The 12,959-nt window shown below is 55.3% G+C and overlaps 1 protein-coding gene across 1 annotated transcript in view; it reads right to left on the reverse strand.

Moving 5' to 3' along the window:
- Positions 1 to 4,240, reverse strand: part of LOC119112459 (methyltransferase-like protein 7B) — a 10,086-nt gene extending 5,846 nt beyond the window's left edge. The window contains exon 1 of the mRNA XM_037236658.1: positions 4,186 to 4,240. Within this exon, the coding sequence (XP_037092553.1) occupies positions 4,186 to 4,240 (55 nt within the window). The remainder of the gene's footprint in view (positions 1 to 4,185) is intronic.
- Positions 4,241 to 12,959: the final 8,719 nt, after the last annotated feature.

Genomic DNA, 12,959 nt, shown 5'->3' on the forward strand with positions numbered 1-12,959 from the left:
ACCCCCGTTAGTGGAACGCCTCGGGCGCCCGAGTGTCCGACATCATATTTGGCATCGTCACCATGCCTCGTTCGCTGATCATATCAGGTATTTTAGGCTGACCTAACTCAGGTAGTCCCGGAGACACACGATCAGGATTAACCGATCCCGTTTAGGATGGTGTGGGCACCAATGTCAATCAATGTATCTGGTAGCCAATACAATGTTCTTCACAAGGCACTTAGATCTTCACCTTCAGTTCACTCGGTTCCTGCATGATCTGACACCTATCTCCAATCCGGCAACGCCAGAGGTTACTCGCACGAAGACGCTCGAAACTGTCAGGAAGAGATCAACAATTTCCTAATGGCCGCTAGTCCATTTAAGACATTTTCGCGCTTTATGCAGGTAGCATTAATTTTTTTGCGGGGGACGTTTGGCGTGACGCCGCGTTTGGTAAGCTGACCAATGCAATACAAGTTTAAAGCCTATTTAAGACAAGGAATACTTTTGCATCAGTGAGGGTCCCTGCGTTGATTCGTCGATCCGGATCCAACTGCACCGGCCAGAGGCATCAGTGAGGGTCCCTGCGTCGATCTGGATTCAACTTCCGCAGCCAGAGGGTACCCACGACAGTAAGGAGACTGATGAGTCCAGATCGACCAGAGGATCCCACGGGGCCTCCGGATCTACCCCGGATCTACCAGGATCCGCGTCTCGTGACGCCATATTGTCCGTGTCGCCAGGACGACAGCTGGTAGGTGTACCTCGGGCTGTGACGGAGGAGTCACTCCGCCGTGACCGGCAAAGGTAACGTGCCACCTAGTGTCCTATCCACGAAGGTACCCGGGCTGTGACGGAGGAGCCACTCAGCCGTGACCGGCAAAGGTAACGTGCCACCCACGTGTCCTATCCACGAAGCCAAACTTTCTGGAAAAGGTAAGGAAAGGGAAACATTTTGAACACTACGGGGCCTCCTTGGTTTTCGTCATTTTAGCAAGGATTTCATTTAAACATAGTGTCATGCGTTTAAACGTGTCCTCCGTCAAACACCTTCCAGGGAAGACGGGCGGCCGACTCATTCAACGCGACAACTCTCCACCCCATCACGCCGCTGTTGCGGCGGACACTCTAGCTGACGGCGGCATCGAGTTGGTGAGGCACCCTCCGTACTGCCCGCGCCTGGGCCAAACTGACTTCTGGTTGATCCCTAACATAAGGGTTCCCCTCGCGGGCGCCGCCTCCCGTCGCGGTGGGCGCTGAAGTCGGCCATATTACGGTATGTTAAGCCTGCTTGGTTGATCCCTAACATAAGGGCTCCCCTCGCGGGCGCCGCCTCCCGTCGCGGTGGGCGCTGAAGTCGGCCATATTACGGTATGTTAAGCCTGCTTGGTTGATCCCTAACATAAGGATTCCCCTCGCGGGCGCCGCCTCCCGTCGCGGTGGGCGCTGAAGTCGGTCATATTACGGTATGTTAAGCCTGCTCCCAATCATCGCTTTGGCGAAGCGATGACAAACCTCTTGCGGTTGCAGGCCGATGGTGGCACTGCGTTAAAAAGCACGAAGATCACGAGGAAAAAATGAGCCAACGGGAATGCCTGTCTGTCAATAAATGTGCTGACTGCGGATAAACGGAATGTACATTTGAAAAGCACTGGATATTTACGGGATGGATTCATGCATTCTGTCATGCTTTCCTCATGGTTTCTGATTCCATGTCTTCTCAAGACGTCTTTAGACACGACTCACAGTTGTGCTGCGTTTACACGTGCATCTGTCATCCTCAGCACGTGCGCTGTAGTAAGTAAAGCAAAGCAATCACGTAGGTATGTTCTCGAAGCATCTGAAATGCAAATCTTGAAAGATACATTCGCAGCACCGATATCCAAAAATCAGTTTTCGTTTGATCGCGAAAGGTGATGGGCTTAGCTGCATACAATAACTTCGACGCGCGAAACCCTTTCTTGGCTGGAATTTCAGCGTTTTGCACCTTAAAGTAGCCAAAAGATATAATGCTGTAATTGTTACAGCACCCATTCTACATCAAGCGGAACGAGGCGACATGTTTCCGCCGCATCGCCGCAGCCTGGACACGGTCTAAATGATAGCCGGGCGAAGCTCAAAAACCGCCGCTTAATGGTAACTGCACGCTCCGGACCGGCTTCCCAGCTTACTCAATGGTAACTGCACGCTCCAGACCGGCTTCCCAGCTTACTCAATGGTAACTGCACGCTCCAGACCGGCTTCCCAGCTTACTCAATGGTAACTGCACGCTCCGGACCGGCTTCCCAGTTTACATCTCCAATGCAAGCTCGACGGGTGCGGTGGTGCATAAAAACCATTGATGCTAGGAACATCAGCTACCTCTGCCAACTATGGAACCACTATCAATATTTTGCCTCCTCTCGCCCTTCCACTCTTTCCTGCTCCTCTAACTTCCCCTCCCCTCTCTCTACAGCTGTTTCACCCTCACTCCCACTCTCACTCTCACCCTTACCCTCACTCTCACCCCAAGTCTCAGTCTCACTCTCACTCTAAGTTTTACTCGCATGACATACCCCGCTCGCTTGCATACTCTCTCTCTCTCTCTCTCTCTCTCTCTCTCTCTCTCTCTCTCTCTCTCTCTCTCTCTCTCTCTCTCTCTCTCTCTCTCTCTCTCTCTCTCTCTCTCTCTCTCTCTCTCTCTCTCTCTCTCCTTTCTCTGTCTCTCCCTGTCTCTCTCTCTCCTTTCTCTCTCTCTCTCTCTGTCTCTCTCTCTCCCTCTCTCTCTGTCTTTCCCTCTCTCTCTGTCTCCCTCTCTCTATTTCTATCTGTTCCCCTCTTCCCTTTCTCCCTCTGTCTTTCTCTCTCTCCCTCTCTCTCTCTTTCTCTCTACCTCTCTCTCTCTCTCTCTATCTCTCTCTCTCTTTCTCTCCCACCCGCCCTGTTTTTCTTTTCTGTTCGCTTCCCCTCCCTTGCTCTCTCCTTGCCTCCCTTCCTTCTTTCTCCCTCCTATTCTCTGTTCTGTTCCTTCTTCCCTTCTTCTCACCTCGCTAGCAACGCTATCACTAGTTCCACTTGATCTCTCTTGCTCGGCTTAACACTTCCTCTTTCCTTCAATGTTCTTGTTGTTCTCTGTCTTCTCTTTTTTCTCGTTCTTTATCTGAATGAGGACATGCCTACATGCACAGCATTTCTTTATGTGGAATCTTGCAAAAACACTCCGTTGAGTGGAATTACGGCCAAGTTAAGCTGTCTCCGAACAGAGGCTTGCGGCTGAAAGGCACTGCGCGCAGCTAATCCGATCAAGGGTGCCACAGCACCGCACTGCACGCTGATCCACCGCGCGCGCGCCGCACCCCAGGGACGGACAGCTCACCCGCTCAATCGATCGGCTGGGGACCGGACGGCGGCCCGCCTCGGACAACGGCACACTGGCGCTATCACCTGAGCCGGCCAAGGTTCAGCCCGCCGGCAGGGGCGCAGTCAGGCATGGCGGCCGGGGGGCCGCGGCGGACGGCGAGCTGGGACACGCCTCCACAGGGCCGGCCGCGGCGGACGGTGGGCTGGGACACGCCTCCACAGGGCCAGCCGCGGTGGACAGTGGGCTGGGACACGCCTCCACAGGGCCAGCTGCGCCTCGTCCCAGACAGCCCGCCGTGCAGCTCACAAAGAGGCCCGCAGCCTGTATACTGGCACCGCTGACATGGTATGCAGGGCCGCACTGTGCATAGCAGAAGGGAGGGTCGGAGGGGAGGGGGGGGGGGCACTCGGCGCGGTATACGCGGGCGCGCTAATCGCAGTATGTAAGGGGCACTTTTATCGCGATGGGACTGGACGCGCTCAAGCAAGCCTCAAGTCTTCGTGGACAATTACCAGAGCAAACAGGGCAGTAGCCGGGCAAGGCATGCATGAGTGCGTTCAGCAGAGTATGCAGCGGAGCGGCACGGCACTTTAAGTGGCATACAGAAGCGTTGTCAGACATGGTATACAACGGAGCGACACAGCAATTGGAGTGGCTTACAGCAGCCCTGTCAGACGTGGTATACCGGGGCGCAGCCAGGCACCCATTCAAGCCAGTGCGAGACAGTCAACTTCGTGTGTATGTACTTATATCTCCCTTCTCCCCCCCCCCCCGCCCTATCTCTGTAGCTTTCTTTCTTGGTCTCAGTCTCAGTCTTAGTTTCAGTCTTAGTCTCAGTGTTGCCTCCGCTCCTGCCTACTCACTGTTCCTCTGTCCCAGCCGCTGACCGCTGGCGTCGAGGGTGCGGCGCCAGGACATTCGGCATGACTGGCCGGCGCCTTACTCTGAGCCGCGCACGCATCGACTCCAGTCACCAGTTGGTGTGGTTGTGGGTGCAGTTCTTAAGACACCTCTTGTCGTTTAAATACGATACCAAATAAGAAACTTAACTCTCGTGGTTCACCTGGTATACAGGAGCAGGCGTGCGACACATTTTGTCGGTGCATATATGTTAACCTCTTGATACTGATCCTGGCTGCCCCAGAGCCACATGCAGCGCACTATGGGCCAAGCCGATACCCAGCCGCGGCCGCCGCCTCTGACGGCCTGGCGCCGGCTGAGCTGCAGTCGGACCGCGCCCACCGTCTGCATCAGGCCGCGGCCTAAGCTGCTGGCTAAGCTGCATGGCCTCTCCCGATAACTCGGTGGGTTAGAGCGTCTGACTTCCGATTCCCGTCGGTCTTCCGAGTCTGCGGCCGGTAGTGACGATCACGATAAAGGTCAGATGTACGTTTGAGGATAGGGACGGACCGTGACGAACATTGTGACACGTTCATCTTCGCTCCCAAAATATGCCGCTCACCCGAAGGTTCGCTATCGGTCGGCGGAGACCAGGCTATCGGTCAGGAGGAGACCGGGCTATCGGTCGGAGGAGACCGGCTATCGGTCGGAGGAGACCGGGCTATCAGTCGGAGGAGACCAGGCTATCGGTCGGAGGAGACCGGGCTATCGGTCGGAGGAGACCGGGCTATCAGTCGGAGGAGACCAGGCTATCGGTCGGCGGAGACCAGGCTATCGGTCAGAGGAGACCGAGTTATCGGTCAGGAGGAGACCGGGCTATCGGTCGGAGGAGACCGGGCTATCGGTCGGAAGGAGACCGGGGCCATCGGTCGGCGGAGACAGGCTATCGGTCAGAGGAGACCGGGCTCTCGGTCGGAGGAGACCGGGCTATCGGTCGGAGGAGCCGGGCTATCAGTCGGAGGAGACCAGGCTATCGGTCGGAGGGACCGGGCTATCGGTCGGAGGAGACCAGGCTATCGGAGACCAGGCTATCGGTCGGAGGAGACCGGGCTATCGGTCGGAGGAGACCAGGCTATCGGTCGGAGAAGACCGGGCTGTCGGTCGGAGGAGACCAGGCTACCGGTCAGAGGAGACCGGGCCATCGGTCGGAGGAGGAGACCAGGCTATCGGTCGGAGGAGGAGACCGGGCTATCGGTCGGAGGAGACCGGGCTATCGGTCAGAGGAGACCGGGCTATCGGTCGAAGGAGACCGGGCTATCGGTCGGAGGAGACCGGGCTCACGCAACAAACGCTCAGGGTGGACGCTGATCCAAAAATGAATTCAATCAAAAAGCTCGGATAAGGCCGTAAAAACTGATAAGCATCGGGGGGGGGGGGGGGGGGGGGCTGCAAACCCGGCGGCTGGCTGCATGACAAATGAACAGTGCAGTCACCACTTCCCGATGCGTACACAGATCGGACGGATTGGGACGACGACAGCTGTACCCGGTGTCTGGCACCGCGTTCCTAACGCCAGGGCTCAGCGGGTGGAACAGCGCCGTCGGAGCACAGCCCACTCAGCAGTGGGCTGTGCTCTAATCACCCCTACTATCGTTGTGCTGTATCTGCCATGGCAACGTCACAGTCTGTTGTTAGGCCGAGGGCGTCGAGCCTTTGTTCCATTACGTATGCACTATACCAGAGTGCCGCCGCCGGGTGGTCCGCACTGGCCGGCAGTGGAGAGCAGAAGACCTGACCTGAGACTCTCGGCACGAGCTGACACTCTCGGAACCCCCGCGGGAGGGTTCCGCGGGACCTGACCTGAGACTCTCGGCACGAGCTGACACTCTCGGAACCCCCGCGGGAGGGTTCCGCGGGACCTGACCTGAGACTCTCGGCACGAGCTGACACTCTCGGAACCCCCGCGGGAGGATAGCTGCACACAGGGCAGCAGCATATGGGCCGATACTAATGCATTCACTTGTCCCTGACGAAATCTTTTGGTTCCCTACGACCACAGGTTGCCGAATGCCCAGCCCACAGCATATACAGATATAAGTACAGACTTATGCTAAGGCTATCCGCCAATGACCTGCGGCCATTACACCTGCCCTTGTCGCAGAACACACCAGCAAAATACACCCAGCCGCAGAACACACCAGCAAAATACACCCACCGCAGTCACTCTGTAGCATACAACTCCAAATCACCCGCTATTCAGCACGGTGAGAAAGAGCCCACGTCAGTCCGGCGCAGACGCCTCACCGGGCCCGTGTCGCCTCATCGGAGAGGTGTCCGCTCATCGGAGCGGCGCCTCATGTAGCGACAAAACAGGGGCGCAGGAAGCCACGGCAGCTCAGGCGGCAGCCAGTTGTATCGCTCAGGCGGCAGCCAGATGTACATCTCAGGCGGCAGTCAGATGTGCAGCTCAGACGGCAGCCAGATGTACATCTCAGGCGGCAGCCAGCTGTACAACTCAAGCGGCAGCCAGATGTACAGCTGCTCAGGCGGCAGCCAGCTGTACAGCCCAGGCGGCAGCCAGATGTACAGCTCAGGAGGCAGCCAGATATACAGCTCAGGCGGCAGCCAGCTGTACAGCTCAGACGGCAGCCAGCTGTACAGCTCAGACGGCAGCCAGATATACAGCTCAGGCGGCAGCCAGCTCGTACCGCTCAGGCTGGCAGCCAGATGTACAGCATTTCGGATGCCGACAGCGGAATAGCCTCCCACCCATCTGTTGCGGCAACTGTCGGAACTACCCCTACATCTGTTGGAAAAGTTGGCCAATGGCGCTAAACTGAGCAAGGAACATGACCAACAAACTGGGACTAGGCTTACAAGCGTAAGAACGGGTGCCTGACACTAAGTAAAGTGCCGTTGCCAGCGTCAGGCGTTGCCATTTCTGACGGTTGACGCGCCGTTGCAACCTTGGCATTGCACCAGGCCCACCCACCGTGCGGGAAGCGGCGATAGTCACGACACTGTGGACAGTGGCGAGTCCAAGAAATCGCCAAGGGGCGACGTTCAAATTGATGGGGTATCTGGCCCGGTGGCGGGGTTATGCTGCTCCACCTGGCTACACCTGTCTTACTAGAAAATAAGAACGAGATTTCAGGCACCTTATCTGCGAAAAACCCTTTCGCTTCAAAATCATACGGAAATGGTGAGAATATTAAGGGAATTTTTTTTCACTGCAAACAAGAAAGGTATGACCCACCAGCAGTTGCCCACATCACTTGCTGTCGGTAGCAATCGATTCATATTTGATATGCGGGCAATATAAGACGCACACACGTGATCGCGCGAGTATTTGTCCATGCGATTCAATAATGCCCGGTGTCATGTCATCAAGCGCTGTATGACATGTTGCTTGAAAACTTTGCCATAAAAACAGCTAGTATCTGCGGTGTGTATGACACAGCTGCTTGTGTCCCGCTCAAACTGGGTGTTAATTTAAACTTAGAGCCAAATTAAAGGTTTGGGCAACATGGCCAAATTACTCATGACTGATTTGTTTGCCAGACGGCATTAGACATGGGGTAGCACACATGCAAACAAGCCAACACAAATGTCAGCATGTTCACTGTGCCACTGTGCGTAACATCAGCTTGTTTTAGCAGAACATGACTGTCGAGGCTGTAGCCAAAGGTGATGAGCACCTAGCCTGTTAGGTTGCGCAAAACAACGCGATTTTCGCGCAGCCCGACATTACGCCCGTGGCCATGATAGCGGACAGAAGGTGGCGCGGGAACAGGCGGCGGACAGCGTTCAGTTAGGAAACGAGCCTTATGTAACATTCGTGCCTTGGTATTCCAGAGCTGCACTGGGAGGCGTGGGAAGCACTGGGAGGCCTTCCCTGACATGATCACGTGGACAGGACAAACCACTGAGCCGTGAGTGACGGAACACATCAGACTGCGCTGAAGGATGCGCCCGACATCAGCCCATGACAGCCTGACTTCCCATGCTGCTCCCAGATCAGCGAAAAGCGCGTGAAGCGCGTCACGGAGGCGTCACGATTCGTGTTCGGTGAGGAGCAACTCAACACTGGCACCGTCTCGCACCAGGCAGCATGCGAAACCCAACAGGCCCATCGCTGGAGGAGCTTCCTGTCGGACAAACTCGTGCGTTGTTTGGGTACCGAAACATCCGGAAACCAGTCGTGGTCAACGCGACCGTGAGTGTATCACGGGAGACAGCGAGGGCAAAACTGCTTCACTGCAACCAATATTTCGCTCTTCAGAGGCACACTACTTACCACAGACACTCGGAATTAAAACCATCTGAAAATGATGCCGGCGGAGTTTGAGGTTTTTTGTTTTGTGTTATAGTATACAGCAGATCATAGCCCATAGACCTATTGTGGTTGTGATGTGGCTTTGTCGCGCCCATATAGCCCTTTATTGAGCTAGATCATGCAGGACTTTGAGCTCCCCTTTCTGGTGGTTTCCTGGATTCGCCGCTGCTTACAGCACCGTCACTATGGCCCCTTCCCACGCGGCAGGTTTCACCTGGCGTTAAGCACGGATTACAAGGCGCGGCACCGCGGGAGACTGCGGCGTCTAACATAAGGAGCAGTGGTTCGTTTAGCTCCAAAGCGCCCTTCCTACGTTGGTCAAATTTACCTCAAATTCGCGCTATGTCCATTACCAGGTATTAAGCAAACTGTGTAACGAAGGTACTTTGCACTTTCCAAAAATGGTTGAGCTTCACTGCAATACATAGATACGACGGGCTGAAAGCGGGCTTAGACGGGACTAGCACAGCTGCGGTGCGTAAGTGGTGGAGGAAATAGCTGATCAGTTGGAAAAACGGGGCTGAGAGGGGGGGGGGGGGGGAGAGGGAGTTGAGAATATGGTCGAGTGCGGATGATTTCCCCCAACATGACACGTTTCAAAATATCCTGGAGGCGTGACACACATCAGTGATAGGCCGCCCGTCAAGACCGGCCCTGGACTTCTGCAACGGTGGTGAGACACGCAGCCAGCTGCTCTGACCGCCCGTGACAATCGGCCAGGTTCTCGTGACACCCAGGCCAGGTTCTCGTGACACTCCAGGCCAGGTTCTCGTGACACTCCAGGCCAGGTTCTCGTGACACTCCAGGCCAGGTTCTCGTGACACTCCAGGCCAGGTTCTCGTGACACTCCAGGCCAGGTTCTCGTGACACTCCAGGCCAGGTTCTCGTGACACTTCAGGCCAGGTTCTCGTGACACTCCAGGCCAGGTTCTCGTGACACTCCAGGCCAGGTTCTCGTGACACTCAGGCCAGGTTCTCGGACACTCCAGGTCAGGTTCTCGTGACACTCCAGGCCAGGTTCTCGTGACACTCCAGGCCAGGTTCTCGTGACACTCCAGGCCAGGTTCTCGTGACACTCCAGGCCAGGTTCTCGTGACACTCCAGGCCAGGTTCTCGTGACACTCCAGGCCAGGTTCTCGTGACACTTCAGGCCAGGTTCTCGTGACACTTCAGGCCAGGTTCTCGTGACACTCCAGGCCAGGTTCTCGTGACACTCCAGGCCGGTTCTCGGGACACTCCAGGTCAGGTTCTCGTGACACTCCAGGCCAGGTTCTCGTGACACTCCAGGCGAGGTTCTCGTGACACTCCAGGCGAGGTTCTCGTGACACTCCAGGCCAGGTTCTCGTGACACTGCAGGCGAGGTTCTCGCGACACTCCAGGCCAGGTTCTCGGGACCGAGCCGCCGCCGACTCCTGACCAGACCTGATAGTTACAACTTTGCGGCCGAGCATAACTTTCACCGAGTTGTTGATTTATCTTTAATGAGTGATGGGCTCTTTCCCGTACTGTTACCATATATATGAAATATAATGACACACCTGCGAAATGTCCAAGGCATTGTCCAGTACGGGGATGATGGCGGGTGATAGGTGCCCCTTCCATGCGACAGGACACTCAGTATCCGAGAACAGCTCCGCGTTGCCATGGAAACGTGCAAGACCCAACTTAGTCAAAGTTGAGCTCCAGATTAACGGTTTTCCAAATGAGGAGTACATCAAGATCACGGAACGGCGGGCCAGTTCTGAGGGCTACCCCAACACGTCAGTTTGGTACTGGCAGCGTTTCCTTCAGTACGTTTGCCCAGAATTAAATGTCGAGGGAGGCCGGTACTTTCCCATGTGAACGGTAACGTTTCGAATTTCAGACTTCTTGCCGCTGACCAAAATTTAAGTGTTGTCGGCGCACCGAACAACTGGCTGAAGTCGTTGGCAAACATGCAGTAGAATAAATGTTTGAGAGATGATCCTTCAAGGACGCCGGTGTTGCTGGATAAAGGGGTGCATCTTTTAACAGCAATCAGACTGCCAGTAAAGCCTTTGGCGTGATTTTAAAAGTACGCAGGTACCAAGATGTGCCGAGGTCAAGGAGACTACTTTGACAAACGCTTTGAATGGTCAATCACATCAAAGCAGCTGTCCCCCCTCCCCCCCGCCACAGGGAAGCCATGTGGTCCAATGTGGTGATCAGTCCGGTTTCCGTCGAACGGAAACTGCTAGTTAGGAGAGGGAAGGTGATGTGGTATGTCATTGTAGAGCTGCTGATGGATGGTGCGCTCTGCACATACCACGATGGCTGGAACGATGGAGATATGACGGCCAGTGTAAGGATCAGAAGGATCGCAGAATTTGTAGATAGGGTGGACGAGGAGTCTATTATAGGGTTAGCAGTAACGCGCTGGAATATGCTGGAGTTGACCAAATGCCACCAGTCAGTCCACCGCGCCGGCGCAGTGCACGTGCCTGCGAGTGCGGTTGCAGGCAAACATCTGACTGGGCCGCAGAAATGTGTCGGCAATGCTGAAGTGCTTGAAAACCGCCAAATCCGGGGTCTTGGAGCGAGCGTGCTCGAAAGTGCGAACGTGCTCGCTCGGCTCCGCGCATCGATTTACACCATTGCCAGTGCGATGGCCCGTTCCTTTCTTACTCGTTTGGTAGTTCATGATTTACAAACTTAATTGCATGGTGATAGGTGCGGTAATTTGGACTCACTGTGATATCCCTTGCCGAGATGGAGGCCTGGAGTCCGGCCCGCTGCTTAATGACTGAAACTGTGAATTTCATATTTTCCTTGCGAAACTAGCGCCCCACGTCTGCACGTACCACGGGCGTGCATTAGTTGCACATGCTCAACAATTTAACGCGTCTGAGTGACGCACCGTTTCCAAACGCTGACGAACCCTCGGCACCCAACTTCGAACGATGACACCATAGCAGCCGCTACAAAACGCTCCGCCGACGGCAACGTGTTCATTCCTTCTTTTATACAGGATGCACATTGGCTCGGCTATGACATGATCCTGATCAGCCAGTGCAAAAACACTTACACTTAAAGACGGTACACCATGCTAACACTTATAACGGTATAGTGACTTGGTGGCCCCGGACCTCCAACAGCACCCATTTAGCTCCCGTGACTTAAAACAAACAAAGTAATCAAATTGTGCAGCGTCTAGTGATGCCCCAAACAAATCTTCTGGCGCCAAACCGCTAGTCTCCGGCGATGCGGCCTCGGCCTCTGGGCGTTGGCGCCGCAGCCAACGCTCAGAGGCCAGACAGTGATGGCCGAAACCACTACCAAAAGACCTAACTGCACTGGTGGGTAGTCTGCTGCAGGACACGGCCGGCGGCCGGCGGCCCGGCTCGAGGCCGAGCACTGCAACCGGGGCTGAGCCGCGCCCGGCAGCCGCCGCAGGGCAGCCAACGAGACGCACAATCCCCTCAGAAACGAACACGCATAATGGGAGAACAGCCCCAAGACTGAACGGATTGAGCACGAACAGTGGAAATTAAGCCGAAATCCTAACGCGCCTGACCGCATTCAACCAGCTCGCTTGCGCCTCGGGGCTCACTCCTGACGCCTGGCGGCGGCGGCCGCGCTACAGCGGCGTCACCTCCGCCCCCGACCGCCGCCGGCCCACCCCCAGACGGCTCCCCTGGCGCCAGCGCGGCGCACTCGCACCTCAGAAACCCGGACTGGCTGTGATGATGCTCGAGTTCATCCGTTCCATCATTCCGAAAATCGCACGCAGTTTGCGGCCTAGACTTCCCGTAGTTCCGACATCCTCTATTTCCATTAGTCTGTGATGGTGAAACTTGAAACCACTGATGACAGCGGTAACCATGGCGCAAAACGCCCAACTCTTCACCTTTAATGTTTTTTTCACACGGTTTCCGTGTTTAGGAAATAGAAATAAAAACAAAAGTTTGACCATTTATATTAGCTTTCAAAGATAATGTATGTAGTGTGAGCCCCTTCTGTGGGCTATGAATCCCCCATCACTTCTTCACGAACTGAAGCCCCGTTCAACATGGCTCGAATGTTACCCTGTCAGTCTGACACACAACCTTGCGACGTGTCAACAAATGACACGTCAAGCAAACAGCACGCTGTATATCACCGCAGCCCCAGTGTCATTCCGTCAGCATGACACGCAAACTTGCCCGCCACAACGAGTGATGTGTCCACCGGAATCCTGATGCTGTGTATCACTTCAAACGTCTTAACCAACCCAGGATAAATGCCGGATATCACCTTAACATGAAAAAACATGACAACACGTAGAGCGTGTGATTGCGGTATCTCAGAACTCGAAGCGATAGCTCAGATGATGTGCGCTTGGGCCCTCGTCATTAGCCACATCCTGATGTAACATTCATCGTGTACCGGATCATCTCAGGCACAGTGCCGATTTCACCTTTTGGGTGCAGCCGAGAGCCTGCTCATACTGTGCACCTTACATAAC

This window comes from Pollicipes pollicipes, unplaced genomic scaffold, assembly GCF_011947565.3.
Source record: "Pollicipes pollicipes isolate AB1234 unplaced genomic scaffold, Ppol_2.1 Scaffold_7261;HRSCAF=8764_pilon_pilon_pilon, whole genome shotgun sequence".
In the NCBI taxonomy this organism is placed as follows: Eukaryota; Metazoa; Arthropoda; class Thecostraca; order Pollicipedomorpha; family Pollicipedidae; genus Pollicipes; species Pollicipes pollicipes.